Below are 25,515 nucleotides of genomic sequence, written 5' to 3'. Positions count from 1 at the left end.
ATACCCATTAGCAGCGTTAAGCCTCTGCTTCTCATCCCCAGTCCCTACTCCTCACAGCAAAGGTGAATTTGTGTGATGATTACCTCACTTTGCACTATGGGTGGCGGTAATCCTCAACTCTGGCAAGAAATCTTTATAAACAGAAAGTACTTATCCATCCCTATCCACCACAGTCTTAAGTTGCTTGTCATTACCAGCAAAGGTTTGCATACTGCAGAAATTGAATTTCATTTGCTCTATATCCCTGTAGTTTCATTACTCCCTCCTCCCCTTCATAACTCCCCTTCACTTTTTTTCCCCCTCATCTTCATCCCCCTGCTTTATTTGCACGTTCATATTTCTCCCTCTCTAACCTCTTTTCTTCTGTCACCACACACACACACACACACACACACACACAGAGTGTTCTCCCTCTCTCACGCGCAGCAGCTTGTTTTCCAGTCAACCAGATCATTCCAATCCTTCCATAAATAGGAAAACTACAGTAAACAAAAATCAGAGGGGGATGCTGCCAGTGCAATCAAGAGAACATTTCTCTCCATTTCTTCTCAACTCCCCTCGCAGCCTGTGCCTCTCATTCTCCCAGTACACTGCAGCTCCTCCTTCCACCTCTCTCATCAGCTGCCCCTCCCTCTTCCCCTCTCCGTCTCTGCTAGGTGCAGCATGTATGTGAGCGTGTGTGAGCCAGCCGAGCCGCCTGTGTGTTTACATGTCAGCCTATCAGTGCTGCCGGATTTAGCGCATCTGGAGAGAACGAAGGCATTTCTCAAATGCCCCTCCGACAAGGGGTTCTCATCGCTGTGTAGATCCCTCTTTCCCATTTGAATCCAGGCTGTCTTGTATCCTGCATCCCTGTCTCCATGCTTTCGGAGGCATTTTGAATTTCCTTGGCAACATGGAGCTGCCTGAATTAGAATTCTCTGCATGACAGTCCTGGTAAGTACTCTGTCTCTATGGTAGGTTTGAGCACTGAGGCATTGGATCAAATTTATTGTGGTGCAGTGGTGGGGCCAGGGGATCGCCAGGGAGCAAATTAATGTCAGGAATAAAATTGTGTATCGTGGGCAAATGAAAGGGATGGAAAGAGGGAGTATTATTCACTGAGGAGGGCTTCAGATCTTATTTGTGCTTTGTCATCCAGATGGGTTTCATTTTGCTGTGTGCTATGCAATCTGGGTTTGTGCTGTGTTTGGAACACACACACAAACACATATGGTGTGCAACATCTGACTGTAGAGAATGTAGCTTAGATATTTGTTCATGGTGTCTATATAAATACAGGTATATACTGTGAATGTTATGAGTGTGCATGGATGCATGCAAACACACCTATGTCCTGCCTTTTTTATAACATCGCTAAAAAGGTGTGAGGCTGAGCAGCAGAGTGTCTGTTTTGTGTTTCTCCCCGAGTGATTTGCCAGGGTGGTCGTTGTTGCTTCTTAATCTGCCCTGATTAACATCTGTGTTCCTTCAAATGCCAGTAAACTCATCTAGAGTCACACTTACTCATTCATTCTCAGCAGCTTTTTTGCTGTTGGCCAATTCCAGTGGGTATGGGTGATCCTATGCAGGTGTTTGATTTGCCACAGGTTAAGTTTGGATAGGTGGCAGTGGTGGTGGAGATGGGGAGAAGATGCCCAATGAGTATTTATGCAGGCCAAATAATCAATCTCTCATACTTTGATTTTTCTATTGCTCGTTATATTTGCATTTCTTTAAATCATGGCTTTTATAATCAATGCTTAAGCAGGCAGACCGCGATGAGGGGACTCTTCCTCTCCGTTTTTCACAGTGCAGTAACAGCCTCTGCAAGTCACAGACCCCTGACAGTCTCTGAGTGAAGGGTCTGCTCCTCACGTCGAGGCTTTATGAGCTAGACAAAACACTTAATTGGGGTCCTGTAATCAGGTTATGACAGCTGATTGGAATGTTTTTCTTTGCAGTTATTAATGCGGGTCACTGTGCGCATACGTCTGTCGCTTCAAAGCACTCAACGCAATTTCAACGGACTGCAATAAGCGAGGCATGTTTATTTCTATTTACATCTGGTGAACAAAAGGAGTGAATAAAACTATTTCATTGCTAGTGGGCAAACTGTTTTTCTACAATCTACCCATTGTCAGTATATGTGTTCAGTTTGCTCCGTTTGCATGTCTATACGTTTCCCAGTGTGTGTAAATGTAAACGCAATATCAGCACAAGTTGTTAATTATACAACTTATGCGCCATTTATGCGCATATTACGGCTGTATGTCAGGACTGGAAAGTATACAATTCACATTACAATATATATATATATATATAAAAATAGTATACAATTTTGCATTACCACAATATTTAACTCAAATGATGTATGCAGTTAACAAACAAACAAACACTGACATATTATCACTGTATAAAGATGTGGCAGGTTTGATGCCAAAAAGTAACCTATTCACACATTCAGCATATACTATAACATCTACAACAAGCATTAAATTGGAATCATTTTTCGCCCCGATAAATATAAATCCAATATTCACTCTTTTTAGCTCCATTTTTGCTCTTCACCAACTCCTGAATATCCGTCTCTTTAGCTACTAAATGCTACTTTATGTTCACCAGCTAGACACCAACTTCGCCTATTTTTTTTTACACTGAAAACAGCTGCCTGCTGTGGCTGGAATCAACGCCGATGAAACCAAACCAAAATGGTGAAGTTGCAGGCTGTGTAACCAAAACAGTGAGCTAAAACACAGAGGGGAACCGAAGGGTCAGGCTAGGCTATTAGGCTACTCATATTTGCAGCTGCCCAAATACATACAGGGCAGCTGCAAATACGAGTAGCCTAATGGGTTAAATGGCAAACATACTTTGAGATGTTCTTAGTTCAAATGCCTATTGATTAGGTACCTGTATGTGGCACACGACAGCTCAGTGGCCCCCAGAATAACAATAATATAAAGTTGGGTGTGTGCATGCAACAGTCCATGCTAATATATTTACATTATCTATAAACATTAAAGCAAAGTAAGCTTGTGGAATCTGTAGGATCCAGAGAGAGGTTCTTACCTACAGTATATACTTGAAAAATAGGCACATCACACACACACACACACATACACACACACACACACACACACACACACACACACACACACACACACACACACACACACACACACCATCTCAGGGAAAATGAGCTCAAAAAGGTTCTCTTAGTGAGCTAATATATTACGATTCTAGCAACTGACACATTGTGTATAGTCTTTTCACCAGTACTAGTAATACAATTATAATTCTAGTAAAATAATTAAGAAAATTCACACACATACTATAAAAACAAATGGAGCCTGTTCTGTACGTCAGTCCAAAAAAAAAACAGCCAGGCACAATCAAAGCAGTGCTGCTGTTCTTTTTTTCACAGTGCTTTGTTCCACGCTGTCATATGCTTAATATTCTGTGACATAGCGGAATACATAACACTGAACAATAGCCAATTTTCTCACAGTAGGATCAAATGGGTATCATCAAAGCCACGATAATGTGCTTACAGCAGGATTTAAGTTTTCTTCCCAGTTCAAATGGAATAATAGACAAGCTGACGAATCACATGTTGGATGTGACTATCGGCAACATTTGTGGTTAATTCAAGGGAGACATAAATAACTATATTTAAATGGAAGCAGACTGTTTTGTTCCCATGTTCCTTTTCGGTTGAGTTCATTAAGCCTTATGTAAGTAACAAATGATAGAGAATTAATTTAGTTACCTGCATCTGAAGCCTTTGGTCTCTTCTGGTTTATTTTTCTCATGTTTCCTTTTGTGTTCTTCCAATTATAGCCCATTTTATTTACAGCTGAAATTAGGGCACTCTGCACATAACAGTTCATTTGTGATGCCCCAGAAAGGACCAATGTATGAAGTGGCCAGAAGACATCTAGGGTGTTACGATTAAGGCATTCTCTGAAACAAGATCCATCTGGAATCCAGATGCTGCCACATTATGGCTAACAGCCACCTTGAAAAGGAAATAGTGAGAATGATTGTGGAGAAGACTGCCAGACCACGTGATTATACAGTGTCTGCTGGGTGTCGAGGTGACAGACTGATGTATTCAGAAGGTCACAGACCTGCTGCTTTGCAGCAGCCTTTCTAATTTCATCTATAAAAAGGAAGGAGTCTCAGTCCGTCAATCTGTCCGTCCGGCTGTCTGGCTCATGTGACCCGCATGACCAGATCTGCATGCGCAAAAGAACAATAACAAAAAGACGTCACACACACACACACACACACACACACACACACACAGCACAGCATAAGTAAACATGGGAAGCAACTGTGGACTTTGTTTCAACATGCATTTGTGTGAATAAACAGCAGTTCACTTTTGCTGCTGGATATACCAAATATTCCGACCATTCTTTCTTTTTTTACATATAAAGTATCAAGCAACCAGTTTTTTCATCATCATTTATTAAACGGACCGATTTTTGAACGGGGTTTGGTGGGATGTTTAGGGTGACAAATGCAATCACGTAAAAATAAACAAGCCAAGTTAGCCCTTTAAGCGCATACGTGCCAACTACTAAGGATAACTGCCGAGGGTATTAATAAAATAAAACACAGAGGCTCCGTAATCTGAACCAGCGTGATCCAAGACGGCCAACACACTTTTATTAACTCCCATATTGTCAATGGCAGGGTATAACTACAGCTTCACTTCTTCCTGATACCCTTCACAATAAAAGCCCAACTTAAATAAACGAGGAAACTCAATAAAATAGCTAACACTACGCTAAACTTATTTCATTGCCGACATTAGATACCAAACATAAGCCAGAGGCTATAAATCGTATCAAGTTGCGGTCAACTGTACAGTAAATTCAGCACTTCTAAGCAGAAGGCAGAAGATAACGTTATCTCGGTGCCTGACCGGGCAAAGCCTTTCTTCCTCCGGGCAGCTGCCTCCGTCTCGCCCAGACTCCCCCTGGGTCTGGATTTGCAGCTGTGTGCAATGTTACCATAATGTGTGGAAACTGCTGTAGCTGAGGGTGATGAAACAAAACACAGAGGCTCCGTAATCTGAACCAACGTGGAACAAGACCAGTGTACCAGGACACACTTTTGATAACAGCAAGGCACACCGCTAGCTTCACTTCTTCCACCTTTACCATTCACAATAAAAGCCCAACTTACATTCACTAAGAGAAACCTCAATAGCTTTCGTGATGCCAACGACGTTTGCCGACACTGGATATCAAACAAAAAGCCCGAGACCATATCATGAAGTTGCTGTGAGCTGTAAATTCACCACTTAAAACAGAAGGCAGAAAATGAGTGAAGATTGAAAGAGGCATCATCAGCCCGATGCACTTAAATGTACTTCACAACTGTTCAAAGTGGAGCTTTCAACTCTAATAATGCTGGATAGTTTAATGTATTTTATATCCAACGCATCATATTTTAATTGTTGTATTCTGAGTAAAAATCTGAATCTGCGTCGTAACCAGTAACATTCCTCTGTCAGGTAAATGTAGCAGAACAATGCTTTCCTCTGAAGTAGAAGTACACAGTAAGTCAGTAGCATACGGTTGAGTTCCATGTTTATTAAGTGCTTTGGGGGCCTTCTGGAAGTTATTTCAATGAGTTAGAATAGTAACAATTCAATATTTTTTATATCTAAACATAATAAATCTATAGCCGTTCTCACCGTGAGTAGCCACGACTTGGGTATATCATGCAACTATGTCGAGCAGTGTGTGAAGTTATTTGGATGAGCAGTTCTCGGGTATGCTGCAAGCAGCAATACACTGGCCATGCAATCGGCCCGATACGAACAGGCATGTTTTTAATCGGGCACTGCGCTACTTTTAATTATAACAGCTTTATGAAAAATATGAGAGTCAGGGGCTGGTATGGAGGACTGAGGTTGCCTCATGTTCATGCTCCTCGCTGGATCCACGCTCTAGCATAGCAGAGCCTGAAAAATACTGTACTGATGAATTATGGCTATTGTCTTTCTGTATTCTCAAAACGGTAAGGGTAACTGGGGCAGTAAGTAATTAAGCCACTGGAATCTTCATGTCCTTTCTTTCTACATCAACACCAAGGCTGATGCGTTCCTTCAAAGAAACCGATACAAAGAACATGTAGAAAGTAATTCGAACATCCTACTCAAATGAATAGGTTGGCTTGTATGGGTTAAAAATGCCAAGGCACTTCAACTTCATATTTGTACTGTCGCCGGTGATTATTGACCGAGTGATTTTGGTGTGAAAATCTCTCAAAATCTCCTATTGTGTTTTCTATGAAGCGCTGTAAGAGGCTTGTCGGAGGTAAAATTGCCTTTAGCATTGCATTTAGCCCTTTCTATTCAATTCCAGTCCAAAACATGGTGGTGAGCAAGGGATAACGGTTTGTGTAATTTCCAGCTTATCCTACTTGACTTTCAAGAGGAGTGGGTGTTAATGGAGAAAGGAGCCTCTTAGTATCACTGTTAGACTTTGTCAATGAACCAAGAAGTAGATCTGCATGGTAATACCGTATAACAGGTTAAATATACTGCAAGGTTAATTCCAGGCCCTGGTTTTCCCATATTTTAATGAGGAACAGGATCATTTAGCTATTTAAACATCCCTTGTCATGGATCTGACTTTTCTTGTTGATGAGCCTTAAAAGGATGAAACTATCTCAGCGTCTTTAATTACATCTCTATATAATAAATAATGTGACATAAGGTAAAATAAAAACGTTCTTGGACTGCAAATTAAAACGCCATTAAGCAATATTCTTCATATCAACACTAAATCAAACGACTGTGTAAAAGGGTTATTAGTGCTGCTGATCTGGAGAATGAATAGCCCAGTCTGCCGCTCTGAGCTGCTTTCAGCTAATTGTTTTGGTTCACCAGCCCGTCTGGTTGTCCCTCCGGCTCTCACTGACACTCATAAAACCGTGGGCAGCTGCACCCAGCTCAAACGCTTCTCAAAAGCTCCCACACTGATCTTATTGTATGCTACCTGCCCAGCGTGAAATAGTAGAGTAGAAGCCAATATCTTTTGGAGAGTTGAGTCCCTGGTAAAGGCGGTCGAACATCTAAAAAAACAAAGAGACACTTTTTCAGGAGTTGTAAGACCAAACAAGGGCTAAAACCAAGTTGATTACTGGACCATTTCTCACATGGTTGAGCAAACTGTCCTTAAGTGCAGAGTCCAACACATTAATCGCAAAAACGTCTCAGTGTCTCAGGGCTATGGCTTTGTTTTGACATCTACTTTCGGAGTCTCTAGCTCAAAATGACTAAATTGCTCTACTGTTTTCATTTGTTAATACAAGGACCCTTCGACAATACAAGCCTTAAAAGGCTCATTTAGAATTTGAAATGTTTTCAATGTATTGTTGCGAGTCTTTGTTACTGCACCTTATACCTGCTACACACTTGTTGTGAGTCCTTGTTCCTACACCGTATGCAGCGCACACACCACACAAGAATCAAGCTGATTTTGGGCCCGATTTCCCTCCTCTGACAATCATCAGAAAGCCCAGATTTTTGATGATTCTAAAGATTATTTTGCCAGATTTTCTTATGGTGTGAGGTAAAAAAAAATAAAAAACTAACACAATACTTACAATCTGATATATATATGACAGTAGAGGATTCAGTCTAGTCTTGTTGGGGACAGGGACAGCGGAATTATCAGCGGGTAACCTCTATATGAGCACCGTCCTCCTGCAGAAGCCCAGCCATGGCTTCCGTCATCGCCATGTTTGTATACTTTAAAGTCACTTTTGATTGCGCGAGATTTCTGGTGTTGAGATTCGGGACTCTGTTTGTTATATCCTGTAATAGTGGTTACACATTGTTAGCAGACATCTATGAACACAGTTGGAGCTTTCTGATGAAACTCAAGGTCCAACCCCAGCCAATCAGGATGAGCATATTCAAATTGCCTGCCAGCATTCACTCAAAGTACAACATAGGTTAACATAGAGGTCAACAGTTCCAAAAATGATGATTTGTGTCAAGGACAAAGAGAGATGCTTATAATTACATTGACATACATTCAACATACAATTAAGACAGATGACTATGAGGCACTCAAGAGTTCTGAGTGTGGTAAAAAGCTTTAATTCAAGCATGGCTGACACCCACGTTTCAGCGGTAGTCTTTTTCAGCATGTGTGTCAGCTCAGAACTCTGGTTACTTAGGATTTCCCCTTTGTGTTTTCTACATGCCTCCAGCCTTCGACTCCAAATAGCAACTTTGTTTGCTGAGAGAATCCTTTTCTTTTAAAAACAACGTTTTGATAGCACTCCAGTTTTTCGTTTCTGAGATGCTAACATACTTTATTGATTGTTCTCAAAGAGAAAGGATTAGACATTTTTAATGTATGGATTAAGAGGCTTTGTATGGCAGAGGGTAAATGTGCTCTGTGTTGGTTTATGGACTACAATGCATGCTCTTTTGGCATAATGACTTTTTCTAAACTTTGAGAAAACACACACACACACACACACACACACTAAAAGCACATTGCACCACCATGATGAAGGCAATATATCAAAAACATTAGGCAATGTTTTTTAAGCATGATGTACTGTGTGACATGTTTTGACATATAGAACTAAAAGTTGTAAGTGTAGTAAGTCTTGCGTTGCCTTTCTTGGCCTTCTTTTAGTGACATGCACTGTGGTACTGGGTGTCTCTTTATGCTTGTTTTTGGGGTGATCCACATCAGTTCTTTTATCTAGTGTTGCATGGATTCATAAGGGGCCCTTCTCACAGGAGACATTTTGATTGTTTTGTAGTAGGAAAAGTTGTAGTAGGTATTTATTTTTTTATTTTATTAATTAAAGGTCCTATGAGGCCTTAGTGGTCCCCTAATCCTGTATCTGAAGTCTCTTTCCTGAAATTCAGCCTTGGTGAAGAATTACAGCCACTAGAGCCAGTCCAACAATGAGCTTTCCTTAGGATGTGCCGTTTCTGTGTCTGTAGCTTTAAAATGCTATTGAGGAGGAGAGAGGGGGGCAAGGTGGAGGGTGGGGGTGTTGCCTTGACCAACTGCCATGCCTCGTTCGTTTGCAAGCCATGATGTTTCTCTTTCTCATGGGCGGGCCAAATACTCTGGGCGGGCAAAGCAGAGAAAGGGGAGGTAACCTTGCTCCTTATGACGTCATAAAGGGAAGATTCCAGATCGGCCCATTTGAGCTTTCATTTTCTCAAAGTAAGAGCAGGATACCCAGGGCTCGGTTTACACCTGTCGCCATTTCTAGCCACTGGGGGACCATAGGCAGGCTGGGGGAATGCATATTAATGTTAAAAAACCTCATGAAGTAAAGTTTTCATGCCATGGGACCTTTAAAGGGCATTTCACTGAGGGGAAGCCTCTCTTTTGCATTGAGTAGAGCAGTTGGGGTTAAGGGCCTTGCTCAAGGGAACGTCAGTAGTGGTAAAATGGTAGGGCCAAGCGCTGCTGCTTTACTTTTCCACCATATTTATCCTGCCAGTCGGAGGATGAAACTGACGACCCAGTCCCAAGCTTGCTTCTCTAACCTTCAGGCCAACACACATTTTAGAGCAGTTGTTACTAATAAAGATGGATGCACAATACGAGGACCCTTAAACCGAAGCAGCTAAATGGAATTCAGCCATTATTAGCATGTACCCCTGTGCATTTTCTTACTGTGACATGAAAAAATGCCTTTTGTGAAAAAGACTTGATGGGACAATATTGAAATTACTGAAGTCAGCTGACCTGGGCACTTGAGTTGTCTTACAAAATGTGGCAGCCAATGATGACCTACCACTAATCAGGTCATGATAAGGTGAGTGTCTCACACAAGGATCCATCAAATTGTTTTAGCTGCACTACAAAAAGATGCAGGGTCAAAGAGAATTAGTCTCGTTCAGTGATCACACAGGTGATGAGAAGGGCCTTCTGATCTTGAAGCTGGTTATTTCCAGATCAGTAGTGTAGAGGATGAACATGTGAGAAGGATGCAATTCTTACTGACCGAGCTCCCTTGGGGTGCCTTTAAACATAGCACTGGTCCTGTGGAGGTGCATACACAGTCTGCAATCTTAACATCACTTTTTAAATCTCACCAAGCTCATCAAGTGTTGCCTTATAGTGCGAGAAATACCATGTAGAGGAAATATTTCTTTATTTATATGCAATTTGAAAAACGGCTTTTCAAATGGTGGCACTAAAGGTTTTTGTTTTTATTAGATTTGGGATTAAAGTATTACATTACAATAAAAGCATACAACCTGCTTGGCCAGCGTCCACCACTACCATCCATTATTCCAGCCATTATATGACAACAGGTCATAGTGCAGGTAAGGTACTTTGAGATAGACAGAGTCAAGTGGACAGCCTAACAGAGACTGTTGTTTTCAGTTTCATTAACCACAGTGATGTTTAGATAGAGAACAGGCTCCTATGATCAACTACTCCACGTCCCCTGGCACCTTCGAGTCCATTAATCTACAATGTCACCTGTCAAACTGAAAACTATCCAGCATGAATGCTGATGAAAGCTTCAGTATCTGCCTGGTATGTGTTGGATAAGCACCCTTTAGGGTTGTTTTCGATCCACTTGTAGACCTCTGCTTTACATCACCTTAAGATTCTCCAAGACCAACGCTAATATTCGGGTTAATTCTAGAGATGGCCAGATACCATTTTTTGCTTCCCGATACAGATTCTGATACCTTAACTATACCGAACTAAACGATACAGAGTACTGATCCGATACCAGTGTGTCATACATTTTATTATGTTTTAACAACTGTATACTATGGATGTGATATTATTTCTATCTTTGTTGTCTGTCTGGCTCAGGTTAAACTCTTTGTACAACATGAACAAACACAACATGAATGCCACAGAACTTTCTTTTATTATGCAGTTTGACAGTCAGTTATAACGGAAAAAGAACATTAATAAACTACTTTAACATAGATTTTCTTCAGGGCTTTATTACGTGGTATCGGATCGGTGCAACTCCAGTACTTCCCGATACCGATACCAGCGTTTTAGGCAGTATCAGAGCCGATACCGATACTGGCATCGGTACATCTCTAGTTAATTCTTGTACAGTTGGATAGTTTTTATGTCCAAGCAGCTGGTTAGTGAAGTAGATTTCCAGTTAAAAATCTGTCAAAATCACCGGCTCCTCTTCCTACCTTTTTGTGTGCCATTATAATATTATGTACAATATTATGATTCTGTGATCATAATTGCTTTCATAAAAGGCTTCTTAAAGAGCCTGAAAAACCATTCTGCAAAAAACACTGCAGAAAGATGGTTTCAATGAATACTGGTGACAATCGGTCTTAACACTTAATATGCTGGATTATGGGGTATGAGGTGTTTTGCGTAGGTTTGTTTTGAAGTAGGCGGTCAGAAAACTACAGTATGATAATTTACTGTGCATTATAGAAATAGAAACTGACAGAGGTAATAAAATATTGCCTAACATTTTTATATTAGCATTAACCATTCCTTCAAAAAGAAGCTTCGGTGAATTCGCCCGTCATCCATAGTGATCACTATGATTATCTGGACTCCTCCAATCTCTCTCTCGACACCATCTCCTTCCAAAATAAGTATGGGTGTGGGTATGTTCTGTGCAGTTACTTCCGAGGCAAAAGTGTATGCCTTTGTGGCTGAGAGCCCTGCTACCTAGAGGATACGGCTGTCAAAAAGAAAGATCGGGAGTTTGCTGACCCCATGCAGGTGTGTTTCTGCATCTCAACAGGAGTAGTTCCCATGCACTGAACCATTTTGTCCTTCTCTAAGCATTTGATCCTGGCATGGTGGATCATCAGGCCATGCAGTTTCTTTTTAGGTGTGCAGGCGTTCCCTTTATCTTAGGCTTCCTTGGGGGATTTGTTTCTCATATCAGACTGCTCATTCCTCTGGATGATGTAGATTAGCTGGCAATGGAGCTTTGAAGTGCTATGTTTAACCAGCGAGCATGTATTGTAATATAATTATTTAATACAGGTTATTGTATGTTAGGTACATAATTTCTGTTGGTTTGTTAAACTGTTGCATGTCTAGATCTGCATATGCTAGAGATTTGGCTTCCATCTAAATATTTCCATGCCAAATGTGATGCAATGAATTAGAGGCTCGATTGTAAACACCTACATTTGATTGACAACGGAAATTCCCCGATATAAGATGGAAACTTTTGAAGTGATTAAATTGAATTGAAGTATGCACCAAAAGCACTGACCATGTTTGCTGTTTAGATATCACATACTGCAGAACAGTCTCCTAAAAGAGACCCACTGTGATGCAACAAACAAGGTTTTCGTTTGCTTTTTGACTTTGAAATGTTTGCTTTAAGTCAGTTGAACACAAAAGTACCAGTGAAAGCAAATTGTATCTCTTAAACCCTATACATATTTACTTGTTCCTTTGTAGCTGTAGCTTCCTTTTTTGTTTCATCCTCTAAAAACAGTTACAGAATAATAAGCTGTTTGGGAAATGTTTGCCATTCAACAACAAGCAATGTATAAAAGAGGTGCTAATGAGCACATTGTTCATGACCATTATGAACAGAAGCAAGAAGTTGTCTAGAGCGCGCAATCATTCATTATCGGTCATAAACATAAATTAAAGGTTAGCCTTTATTGTTAAGATAAGCCTTTATTGATCCCCTGAGTAGAGCTGAAGATCTCTGCCTGAACCCGACGGGTTCTATTATTTTACACTGGCTTGGGCCGGGCTCGGGCTTGCGCTTCGGGCTGCATGGTATATGAGCGGTCAGCTGATGCGTTTCGATTAGCGTGAAAATGGATCCTGAGGAGGTGAAACGGAGGCTGGTCTCTGGAGGACTTAATTTCTATGTTGCAACTTCCAAGTGGTCGTTAGTGACTCATTATATACGAAAGACAAAGGAGCTGTGCGCGTGCGGCGCAGTCTCTTTTGTCTTTCTCTCCCTTTTCCCCCGAGTGGTGCGTGTGCCCACTCGCGGGCTTTTAAAAAGCTGTCAATCAAAATGTACGGGTCGGGCTTGGGCCAAACTCTGTCGGGCTCGGGCCTTTTCGGGCCGTACTTTTAAAGGTGCAATATGTAATATTGTATGTAATACTGGCAGCTAGCGGTTAAAATAGTTACTGCACTACCAATTCAAAATACTGGAGAGTCGTTTCCCCCGCCCCCTCCTGCCCAGACTCGAAGTTCACGGGGGTTGCCAGGCTGAGACCGCAGCATTCACAACAATGTTGCTAGACGCTTTTCTCACATAGTCAGACATTACTTCACAGCACAGCAGAGTAGCTAACGTTAGATGCTAGTCTCACATAGCCAGACATTACTCCACAGCACAGCAGAGTAGCTACCTTTAGATGCTAGTCTCACATAGCCAGACATTACTCCACAGCACAGCGGAGTAGCTAACGTTAGATGCTGGCTATATTGACAGTCATAAAAGCCCGTGCTCACGCGGAGCTCTGTAACCAACTGACAGACACACTTTTTCGGCTTAAAATTACAGTATGAACCGCTAAAAACACAACAACCTCACCGTCCTCTCCACACGCCAGTCAGGCACACTTCCTCGGCTTAGAATTACAATACGAAACGCTAAAAATACCACTAGCTACCTTGCCGACGGAACACACTTCATTGGCTTAGCATTACGGCAACAATCGCTAAACACACTGCAAACTCACAGTCCTCTCTTCCCGATTTACAGCCCCCCTCTCGTGGCTTAAAATAACTCACCGTTGTCGGCTCCAGCCGCTGAACTACACGTTGTAAACAGCCATGGGCTGCTTGCCTGGTCCTCCCGGTAACGTTAACAGTTAACAGGGTTAGCGTGGCGGCGTTAGCCAGGACCAGTCGGGATCACTTTACTGGCTGTGTCTCAATTGTTTTTGCGAGTAACCAACTCGGGTACTCTAGCTATATAATTCAACGTGAGTACACAATTGTTGAAATGACATAAAATGCCCGTCCCTAGTGGCTGTGATAAATTAGCCTGAAGCTATGCTTACCTGTTCAGGAGGAAATAAGCCAATTCTGCGTCCTTTTGGGCTCTAAGCTGTCTCCATCTTTCAAATACATCTCCAATATTTACCAGGGGGTTGTTACGTCTCTGGTCACGCAACTGTTAGAAACATGTTGTTTTCTTTTTTTTAGGTCGGGTAGAATCTTTCTCCGTTGATCCTGTTCGTTTGTGTGCTGCTTTCATGGCTGTACTAACGTTACAGCGCTGGGTTTACGTTTTTACAGGTATATCTGGCAACCCGGCCTGGCTGTCAAACTGGGCCGTTGATAACAACACACAGATCAAAACATAAACAGAAATTCCGTCACGGAATGTAAATTTCAAAAAGAAAAAATACTGACATTAGCATTGTTGTCAGAAAAGATAGTATTTCAGTTTAACATGATTCCTTAATATCTGATGAGGCATTGGTGTCATTTTTGGATTTATTACAGTACAAATATTACATATTGGACCTTTAAGGCCCGGTTACAGCTCTACCCCAGAGGGCAAATTCAGGAAAGCATCATCATGTGTGAGGTGCACAAGATAAATTATGGATTGTTAATGTTTGAATCTCGAAGAGATCGAGTTTTCTAATACATACTATAGTATAAAAAGGCAGCGGTTTAATCAGCATCATGGGCTGCCTCCTGCACGCTCTAGAGAAAGAGGGGGAGAGAGTATGAAGGTAAATATGGTGCAAAACGTGAGAGCTTGTAGAATACGATGTGAGAACTTGCAGAACAAAAGATCTGAACTTGTATGTTAAAATTTGCACTTATAAAACTAAAATTTGCACTTGTAAAAAATATTCACACACGTGGATTGAAAAAATTTGCATTTGTAAAACTAAAATTTGCACTTGTAAAAAATATTCACATACATGATCTGAATTTGAAGTCACAAAAAGAAAAAAAACACAAGAGCTTGTAAAAAAAATCTGAACTTGTAAATTGAAATTTGCACTTGTAGAAAATATTCACACACCTGTATTCTGAATGTGAAGTCGCAGAAAAAATATTCACAAATGTGTAGATTGATATTTGCATGAACACAATGACAGCTGCAAACTTGTAATGCAACATTTACTCGTGTACCATTTTTTTTTTTTTTTTACACTCTGGTTCATTTTCCATCACAACCACAACTCAGTGATTACAACCTCTCGAATCTGTCACTGCAACTTCACATATGTTGCTCTCTCGCATCACAAAGTGGCGAATCTTTTTACAAAGCGAATCTTTTTACAAAGCGAAGTTTTACAAGTGCAAATTTTAACATACACATTCCGATTTTTTGTTCTGCAAGTTCTCACATCGTATTCTACAAGCTCTCACGTTTTGCACCATATTTACCTTCATAAAAGAGGTCATGTTGAAGTTTTACAGTATAGGACATTCTTTTCTTTATTTTCTAATGTGTAGTTATGTAGATCCTTTAAAAAGACATGTTTATGTTGAAATAAATATACAAGCTGTTATGCATCTTTTATTGGTTTGCCCTCTTATGGACATAATGCACAAAAATAGTCTTGCTAGACGTAATGCTCGTTTAGGGTTGAAACAAAAGAACGTGAGACCTTGATGAAAAAGGAGCCCAACTCCAATGTAATTGAATCATAGTTCCAAAGACCGTTAAATAATTTAATATATCAAGGGAAACACTCTCAGAACTCGAGCTGCATTGATGATTCATGACAGCTGTCACAAGCTGAAACGATCTAACAGGGACATGGTAGACAAATACAGTTTAGGCTACAGTTTATAGAGAACTGAAAAAGAATGCTAATTGGTTTGCAAATAATGACAAAGCTTTATATTTGCAACAATTTTGCATGACCTACTTAGGTTATTTGTCTACCTCCTGTACATAAAAAGGGTGCAATAATCTCTTCCCATTTCCCCCGTTTAATGTAAATATGCCAATAGTCCTTCCAACAGTATGCTGCACAACAAACGTATTTAACTGAAAACAACCGAAGGACATGTATGCACTGATGCGTGTAGCTCATTTGTCTGCGTGCAGAAATTCAGTGACCCATTAGCAGTGCACACCTCTCTTCGGTTGGCCCTGCATCAAACCACATGGCATCGTAAGAGAGGAGATGCAGAGAGTTCAAACAAGAGAGTAATGGTGAGCCGCGACAAGCTTTTGAGAGAAGACTGTGACAGAGTGAGAGGTCCACGGAGAAAATGCAAGCAGTCATAAAAGGGCAGGAGAGAAAAGACTTGTCCACTCATATTCCTCCGCTGCACAATATAATTCCATCAGAAAGATGAATGGAAAGAAATACTTTAAACCCCCACTCTGTACATGCAAAGACTAAAGACAGTGTTCATAAAAGCCAGTAATTGAGAGCTTATTTGCCAACATCTTTTTTTCAGAATTTTAGCTCAAGTTCCAATAAAGTGGTGAAATATTGAGCAGATCTGAGCTGTGAGGCCAGATTACACAGATCGTACCCATGCCCTTACTATGCTCTGAACCATAAATCATGCATGCTACTCGGTAAGAAAATCACCACCGCATTTGCATTAGCTTGTTTTCGATTAGCAAGGACATCAGTGAGCCTCATCTGCGTTCATATGCCTGACTTGACAAGATAAAAATCGCATTCTGTGCCAAACAGATAAACCTGTCACCCGTTTTCTGCATCGAGTATCTTAGTAATATTTCATTTCACTAGAAGGTTTAGCATCCGTCACAATGGCTCAAAGTTAAACGTGTGCTTGTCTGCTTTGGAAAATATCTCACCATCCCATCGGACAAGTCTACATGCTATCCATCGGCAAATTCATGTAATTAGCGAGGGACAGAACAGACTGGGATGTCACAAAGGAGCCAAAGATAGACACTTAAGCTTTCATTCTGACAGTCTGCTTTTTACAATGCTCTATACACACTGGACTGACGCCCGACGCGTCTGACATATGCAGCCAACTGAAATTAGCAGTGCTGGAGGAAGTGAAAATAAAAGCTGCAATGACCACTAGAACTACTCAGACCACAATCCAAGCTGCTTCAGTCCCATGTCTGTACAGTAATTCACCAGGAGTGATGTTTAATTTGTGTTGGTGCAATAAAAGCAGAATCAGTCTAATCTTTACTATCACGTCTAATATTTTTTGAACACGACAAAAGCATGGTAGACAGCCAAAGAGGTTTTAAAAAGGCACTACACTGATAAATTGAAGCACTCTTACCAAAACACTTTTGTGGGGAATGAGTTACAGACAGAATACATAGTGCCTATTCAGCTCCCACATATGACAACATGATGAATATTCAGACAGAGACTAGACAAAGTATTATCATCTCATAATGGAATTTCCTCTTTGGAATTTAAAGATACATTTCTTTACACTGTTGAATAATTTTATGGAACTGTGGAATTCAATTTCCCTATTGTAAAGCAATACAGATATATTACTTGTTTAGATAAAAGCAAAAACAAATCAGTGTAATTTATCTTCCTTTGCATGGTGTTCGTTTAAGAGTGTGTCCCACTGATACAGATGTGACTTAAATTGCATGATTGATGTGAGAAGTAGAGCTTGAAGGTTTTAGCTGTTAAAGTTCCCCTGAGTCAAAATCAAAAAGGGGGTTTTAAGTCCTCCGACAATCCCTCTGTCAATTCATCACCGCTTGGCAGCAATATTTATGTCACTGCAAGGTCAACAGCTCAGCAGTGGCATGGGATGTGTTACGTTTGCAAGTATTTCAGGGAGCCATTTAAAGATATAACATGGCATTTTTGGCTGCTAATTAAAAACAGTTTGTATAAGCGAAGACAATGTGTCACTGATATTGGCAGTAATTGTTTCCAGCATACTAAGTCAGAAGCACAGCAGGGTGGTTATATTGTGTGACCAAGCCCTTTTGATTGGCTGATTTCATTACTTGTGAGGAAAGGCACCATAATTAAATCTTATGCAAGTAAAGGCTTATGTCTTTGAAAAGCCGTGCAGATAAAAGCCACATTTTGATTTCGAGTGACTTTGCAAAAGTTCTGAAAATAGATTTTTCAAAGGTTTTATCATGTATTCAGCTTATACTGTAGGCAGTGTTTCCTCTATGTTGATTGGCAAGTGGCGGTCCGCCACGGTTAGATTTCTCCCGCCACGGTATCAGAAAAAAAGCCTTAGTCTATAGTGCTTGCACATTATTAGTTTCACCTTAACCTGCTAGATAAATTGCACGTGGCTGTTGATTCAATACAACGCCCTTGATATCATATCATGGCATGACGTGATTATTTCATACATTCATGTCCCGAAACATATTGGGGGAAATTCATTCAACATAATTCCAGCCAAATAACAATTACAAGTAGGCTATGTTATTTGAACATTTATAACCTAACCCAGACAGCATTTACATCTGTGCCAGATCCGTTTTCGAATCCGCCGATTCGCGCAGCAGTCACACTGACGGTGCAGATCCACTTGTCCGTGCGACGCTTCTGTCGCGTCCCGCTCTATTCCTATGGGTGACGTCAAGCGACTTAAACGCTCCTGCAAAGCATTACGGGAAGGCGGCGCTACATTTGAAAAAATGCTGCGTGTCATAAAGCTGGCCGATGCCCAGCTTTATGCAAATGAATCACGTTGAACGCGACGCGACTATCCAGTAGAAGTAGACGAAAATCTTTCAAACTGACCTTTGTTGATCTGAAATGAAGACATATTCAGCAACTGCACAGCCTATTTCTCACTTAAAATGTTTTCAGAAACACATTTCGGTGAACTATTTTTGTAAAATACGAGATCGTATTCTCAACGAGCCGCCATGACACTCTGTTGAAATTCTCGAGTAGACACACCCACGTCACGCGTTCATTCAATCAGCTGCTGGTTAGGGGCGTGGAGCATCAACCATGGCTATATGACGTCGCGACACCACGAGACAGTCGTGTCGCAAAAGTGGATCTGTACTGTCAGTATGCAGATCTGCACCAACTTTGCGCCAGACTTGTCTGTAGCTTCTGAGTATGACAGTCCGTCCGGCGGGTGCGACGCAGATCCGTGCCAGCTGACGCAGACCAGACGCGCCACAAGTCCGCCCGGCGAGTGCGGGTCGGCTCCACGGGAGCTGCGCAGACTGGATGCGCCACAACTGAAATGAGTCCGCCCAGCGGGTGTGGGCCGGACCGGACACGCCACAACTGAATTGAGTCCGCTCGGCGGGTGTGGGCCAGTTCTAATACATCATGGTGTGGGCCGGATCCACGGGAGTTGCGCAGACCGGACGCGCCACAACTGAATTGAGTCCGCCCGGCGGGCGTGGGCCAGAGCCGCAGAAGCTGCGCAGACCAGACGCGCCACAACTAACGGAACGCTTTTTTCCTGCATAAACCCGCAACTCTATTTGAAATGCAGAGAGGAAGACTGCAGGCTGCACCGTCTTTGTGATTATTGGTAAGTACATTATAGAAGTAAAATTGTAAAAGTAAACTGCTGTTGATGTCATGTTAATCTGTTAAATATGTATAGGCTAAACATAAAAGTTTACAAATTTAGTTTACACTGACATTCTGACAACCCGAGACGTGTCAGACAAGCTGGGTAGGCTAGTAGACCTATAGCTAGGCTATGCTTGTAGTGGGCTATAGGTTCTTTTAAACATCCACAACTAATGTGAACATAGGCTTTAAGGCTGAATCGGTGGTCTTTGCTTATTATTCACCAAAATTACTGAATATTGTGTCCATTGTGTGTTAGCTGCAAAATCGTTTGTTAGCGCTATACCCACTAAGCTAACCAGTCTTTTGTTAGTTACCCTAACAATAAAAACAAATTCAGTGAGATGGCAACCAAGGCCATTATGGCTCGTAAGCATAGCCTATATAGATGCCTTTCACTCAGTCTTTACTTAAGCACTCTCTCACTCATTCACTCACTACACACCACTTAAGTCACATTTAGCCTATTAATATTTATTTGTGCAAGCATTTTACTATAATGTTATGTAATTAATAATCTCTGAATATTTAATCTAACATACTGTTTGTTTCTTTGCTTTGTGTGCTTTTTGTAGGCTACGTCTTACAGGAGCAGTGAGGAAGAATCGCATGTCTGACAAAGCCATGGAGATAAATCAATAGCCATCAGATGGTTTAGCTGCCTTGCGACTGCGGAGGTGGACGCTGTGCCCGGTCTCACCCAACTAATGAGCAGTAAATATACAGTAGGCGCAGTGTTCACATTAGGTTTTACTTGGTTTTGTATTTTTTTTGTAATGTGAATAATTAACATTGATCTTTAATCATATGCTTTTTTTGTCTTTTTTCTTGTCTTTGATTGTATTGGTTTGTATTGTCTTTTTGTGCATCTGGATTCACGTCAGATGGTTGTTCATGCTGTAGTTTTCTCTTTTGCCTTTTTGAAATAAAAATAAAAAATATTTTGAAAATTACAAATTGTGTGGGAATTTGTTTTGGCCTTAATTGTCTGATAGCCTAAATATGAATCACAGATCAGGGCCAGATGAGCCCCAGATATAAAATATGAGTCTGGGCCAGATCCGCACCACACTTCATGGCATTAATAATTGTACTGGGCCAATTCTGGTCCAGATCTGTCTCTGATCCGTAATTCCAACCTGTTCCGGTATTGGGCCGTTGGAACGGATGAGCCCGGCCCAGGTCCGTTTAGCGGATCTGCGCCAAATGCTAATGAAGATCTGGTCCAAATATGCCCCAAATATATTTTGCTGTCTGGGAACCTAACTGGCACTGCCTCCGTTTTGGTGTCTGCTGCGGTGCGCAGCGCAGCTCGGACCATGCGCCGCTGCCCTTTTTTCCTCCATAAACTCCGTTCTCAGCTCCTCTGCCAGTTGCTGCATGAACTTCCTCCGGGACATTTTACAGCTGGTGCACTCCTTGGAGAGGATGTGTGTAATGATTCCAGCCAGTTGTAGCATGTATAAAGTTATATGAACACGTAGACAGCTACCGGCCATCTAGGCTACGTGTAGGCCTACGGCGCCTTTCACAGAGCGAGCACCCGGTGCTTTTCTTCTTATTCAGAACAAAGTCCATCCATGCCATAGCCTGCGTTACCGACTCTGGCTTTGCCTTCGGCCCATCAGTGATGCCCACTAGAGTCCGGATCGGGCCGAATTTTCTGTCCGAGCCGGCCCGCGTCCGACAGATCCGTGACCGAACCCAGCCCGAGCCCCGAGCCCGACAGGCATTAAGAAATTTGTGTCCGAGTCTGACCCGAGCCATACTTCATACTAATGACACATGTAGGCTATGTTTGTTTGTGTGGAAAGCCCTTTTTTATTAAGCAACTGTAGGAAGGCATTCGGAAATGTCAACAGATGAGTACATCAGCGCATGGGGCAACAAGCGCACGTTAACAAGCTGTTAAAATGTTCAATGGGTTAACCTCTCCTGATCGCTTCGTTTCCGACCGTGATCAGAAAACCAGCGGAGATTCGTTACCTCCAGGGCCCACGTTATAAAATGAATAACCACTAACTCTGCTCCGGTTGCATCTACAACACGTCTGCTTCCTCTTTCTCTATCTCTCTTCTGCCTACTTACCACCTTAATGCCCTTAATGCCCACACTTGTTACTCGAGACCGCTAGTTACGTTTCTCTGACAGAGACTATGATTATTACTAAGCAACCAAGATGCATCTTCAACCACGCAAAAGATTAAAAACAAAACCGCGAAAATGGCCAAAATAGGTAAAAGTGATTGTATTTTCTTGGATTTTGTGTAATGTATATAGCCTAAAAACAATTTTAAATGAACATACAGACTCTTTTAGGAAAAGTCAGGTACCAGCAGGATTGTATTTTTTTATTTAGCAAAGTTATTACACATACATTTCAAAACTGTCAAAATGAACGTCCAGGACACAGGGGTACCATCTAGCAGCATGTATGCTACTCAGCATTAATGGGCCACCTCTTTCTGAATTCCCCTATAACCGAGCCTTGGAGTTATTTTTCCAAAAGCCAAGAAAAATCAAATGCACACAGCAAGGCTACCAACTTTGCCACTGAGGCAAATATGCAATTAATTTCATTATGAATGGTTTCATACTATAGCCTACTTTGGGTTTTGGTTTCCCTATGAAGAATTTCTTGTAAAATTAATTTTGTAGACCTACAGTTCCTCAAAAATACAGTTCAATCAAAAAAAAATGAAAATATGCCTCATTGTGTGTGTGAATAGAGGTGAATAAATATATTTGTTTGTGTTGCAGCAAAGTGTCAGTTCCGTTTAATACGTAAAACATTTGGCGGCAGGGCGCGGGACGGGGGGTTCCAACAGATCTGCCCCCACTCTAAAAAAAAAAAATCCTAGATGAAACACTGTGTAGGTTATGTCAGAAAATAAAAATAAGAAGGGCCTGAAACGTGGGATGACTCATTAGTATCAGATAATGGATTTATTATCCGGAAAATTGTGAATTGCAAAACAATAATTGATCAAACTGTAATGGTATGTTAGGAAACCGTTTCATCACAGTAAGGCATTTTAATATTTTAGATCTTTTTTATGAAAAGTAAAAAGCATTTCAGGAAAACAATTATTAAACACTAAAATAAATGCAATGTATTCTAGTTATTTACATAAAGTACATTTGGGCAGCCATATCTAGCCACATATGTCTACAAATGAAAAACGCATCAGTCAATAGACACAGATTTTGCTTTCTGAAAGCGGTTTTATTTTGTGTTCAGTTAAAATTAATGACACACGATAGTTATTCACACTCATTAAAACTACAAACCTGATTAAGGGCTGAATTGAATCAATATGTGTTGCATTTCTTTTCTAAGAAACTAATGACAGACAATTTTCATAACTTTTCTTTTGTATGATTTGGCATCGTTCAAAATTGTTGTAGCCATTTGTGTACCGCAACTCCTCTACTAACTACACTGTTTCTATTTCTCCACAGGTAAGCAGTAGAATGGTGTCTGGGGAGGCAGGAGGGCACAGCTACTTGGTGGCATGCTGGCAGCCCATCCTGATCCTCATGCTGGGCACCGTCCTTTCTGGCTCCACCACCGGTTGCCCCTCCCGATGTGACTGCAGCGGTCAGGAGCGTTCGGTCGTGTGCCATCGACGAAGACTAGCAGCTCTTCCTGAGGGCATACCCACAGAAACAAGGCTGCTTGACCTCAGCAAGAACCGTCTCAAAACTCTGGGGAACGAGGAGTTCATCAATTACCCCCAGCTGGAGGAGCTGCAACTTAACGAAAACACAATTTCATCCATTGAGCCTGGAGCTTTTAGCAACCTTATGAACCTTCGAACTCTAGGCTTGCGCAACAACCAGCTGAAGCTCATTCAGCTGGGGGTGTTCACAGGCTTGACCAACCTCACCCAGCTGGATATTAGTGAGAACAAAATTGTCATTCTGCTTGACTATATGTTCCAGGAGCTGTATAACCTGAGGGCTCTGGAGGTTGGTGACAATGACCTAGTATTCATCTCACCCCGATCATTTCATGGCCTCAGCAACCTTGAAAGCCTCAACATCGAGGGATGCAATCTTGCCTCAGTGCCCACTGACGCCCTTAGTCATTTGCATAACCTTTTGTCACTTCGATTAAGCTATCTGAACGTCACTGTCATTAAGGATTACTCCTTTAAGAGGCTGTATCGGCTCAGAGTGCTGGAAATTTCTCAAATGCCTGCCCTGGATACCATGACCCCAAAATGCTTGTTTGGACTCAACCTCACATCATTGTCCATCACAAACTGTAATCTTACGGTCATCCCCTACCAAGCCATCAGTCACCTAAGATATCTCCGGTTTTTTAATCTGTCTTTCAATCCCATTCATACTGTGGAAGGGAACAAACTGTTCAATCTGCAGAAGCTCCAGGCTTTTTATTTGGCTGGTGGGAGATTAGCTGCCATTGAGCCCTACTCTTTCCGAGGACTCAACCACCTCCGTGTACTCAATGTATCCAGCAACAGCTTGAACACCCTAGAGGAGTCCGTTTTCCACTCAGTGGGAAACCTGGAGACTCTGGCTTTGTATGACAACCCGTTGGCCTGCGACTGTCGCTTGCTCTGGGTCTTCCGCCGGCGGTGGAGGCTCAACTTTAACAGACAACAGCCCATGTGTGCTTCTCCTGAGGTTGTTCAAGGAAAAGAGTTCAAGGACTTCCCAGACATTCTTCCTTCTGACTATTTCATCTGCCAGAAATCAAAAATCATGGATTATAAGGTTCAAGAAAGCCATGTCGATGAAGGAACTACAGTTCATTTTGCTTGCCAAGCTGAGGGTGATCCGGTCCCTGTGATAATGTGGCTATCCCCTAAGAAGGAATACATCACTACCAAAACTGTGGGGTCAAGGCTTTCTGTGTCTAATGAGGGCACGTTGGAGGTGCGTTACGCCCAAATCCAAGACAACGGCACCTACTTGTGCATTGCAAGCAATGCAGCTGGCAATGACACCAAAGCTGCTCACCTTTTTGTGCATAGCTATTCCCCCAATTGGCCCCACCAGCCAAACAAGACATTTGCCTTCATTTCCAACCAGCCCAGCGATGAAGGTGCTAATGTGACCCGGGCCACTGTTACATTTCCGTTTGATGTAAAGACACTTATCATTGCAACCACTATGGGATTTATCTCTTTCCTCGGAGTTGTCCTCTTCTGTCTTGTAATATTATTTCTCTGGAGTCGGGGGAAAGACAATACTAAGTCAAGTATAGAGGTTGAATATGTGCCACGTAAAGAGGAACCAGAGGAGGCCAGTCCAACCGAGGCACCCATACAATTCAACATGAAAATCATGTGAACTTCGAATGGAAGCCATGTAAGCTTATAAACTGCAGTCAGGATGCATACTATCTTCGCTTCAAATATGTACTCACTTTAAAAGCGATAGAAATTGCACAGCAGCAAATGCATCTTGACATTATACCCTCAATTTTTTTTTTTTACTTGAGGGACTGTATCTTTAAAAGCAAATGTTGAATTTAAAATATTCAAATTTCTGTAAATTTATATTGGCAATAATTAGTATGTTAACATGCACTCAACCACCTTATGACTGTGTTTAACCAAATTAAAGTGATGGTTCGGAGTAATTTACCCTAGGGTCCTTTGCACCACGACCTCGAGCCAAACACCCCCCCAGAAGCTTTTTTCACCTGGGTCTAACATTGGGCGAGTTAGCGTAGATTAGCGTTAGCCGCTGAATAGCTTAGCGCGGGGCTAATGGACCCACGTTTGTATCTCTTAAATGACTAATAATGCCCGAAATGATACCAAAGGTCTACACTAGTACATATAGGTTATGTACTCATAAAACGATGGATTGGAAAGTTTGTAAGTACACCAGAAGTTTATGTAAATAACTTCTGCCTGCTGGCTTCTGCTCTCTGCTGCTGTTGTTGCTGCTGTGAGTCTAACTGCAGGTAGCAGCAGCAGCAGCAGCAGAGAGCAGAAGAGAGCAGGCAAGTGTTCATAAACTTCTGGTGTACTTACAAACTTTCCAATCCATCGTTTTATGAGTGCATAATTTCGGATTATTCA

General features: G+C 41.7%; 1 protein-coding gene across 1 annotated transcript; it reads left to right on the top strand.

Annotated features, from left to right (window-relative positions):
* The first annotated feature begins 540 nt into the window (after nucleotides 1–540).
* lingo1b (leucine rich repeat and Ig domain containing 1b) lies at nucleotides 541–25,096 on the top strand. The gene is made up of 2 exons (XM_039794112.1): nucleotides 541–936; nucleotides 22,916–25,096. The coding sequence occupies exons 1-2, from the start codon at nucleotides 925–927 to the stop codon at nucleotides 24,773–24,775; spliced, it is 1,872 nt and encodes a 623-aa protein (XP_039650046.1). The 5' UTR covers nucleotides 541–924; the 3' UTR covers nucleotides 24,776–25,096.
* Nucleotides 25,097–25,515: the final 419 nt, after the last annotated feature.

The sequence above is a fragment of the Perca fluviatilis genome, chromosome 3 (assembly GCF_010015445.1).
Source record: "Perca fluviatilis chromosome 3, GENO_Pfluv_1.0, whole genome shotgun sequence".
Taxonomy (NCBI): Eukaryota; Metazoa; Chordata; class Actinopteri; order Perciformes; family Percidae; genus Perca; species Perca fluviatilis.
The sequence above is the reverse complement of the archived record's forward strand: the minus strand, read 5'-3'. Positions and strand labels throughout refer to the sequence as shown.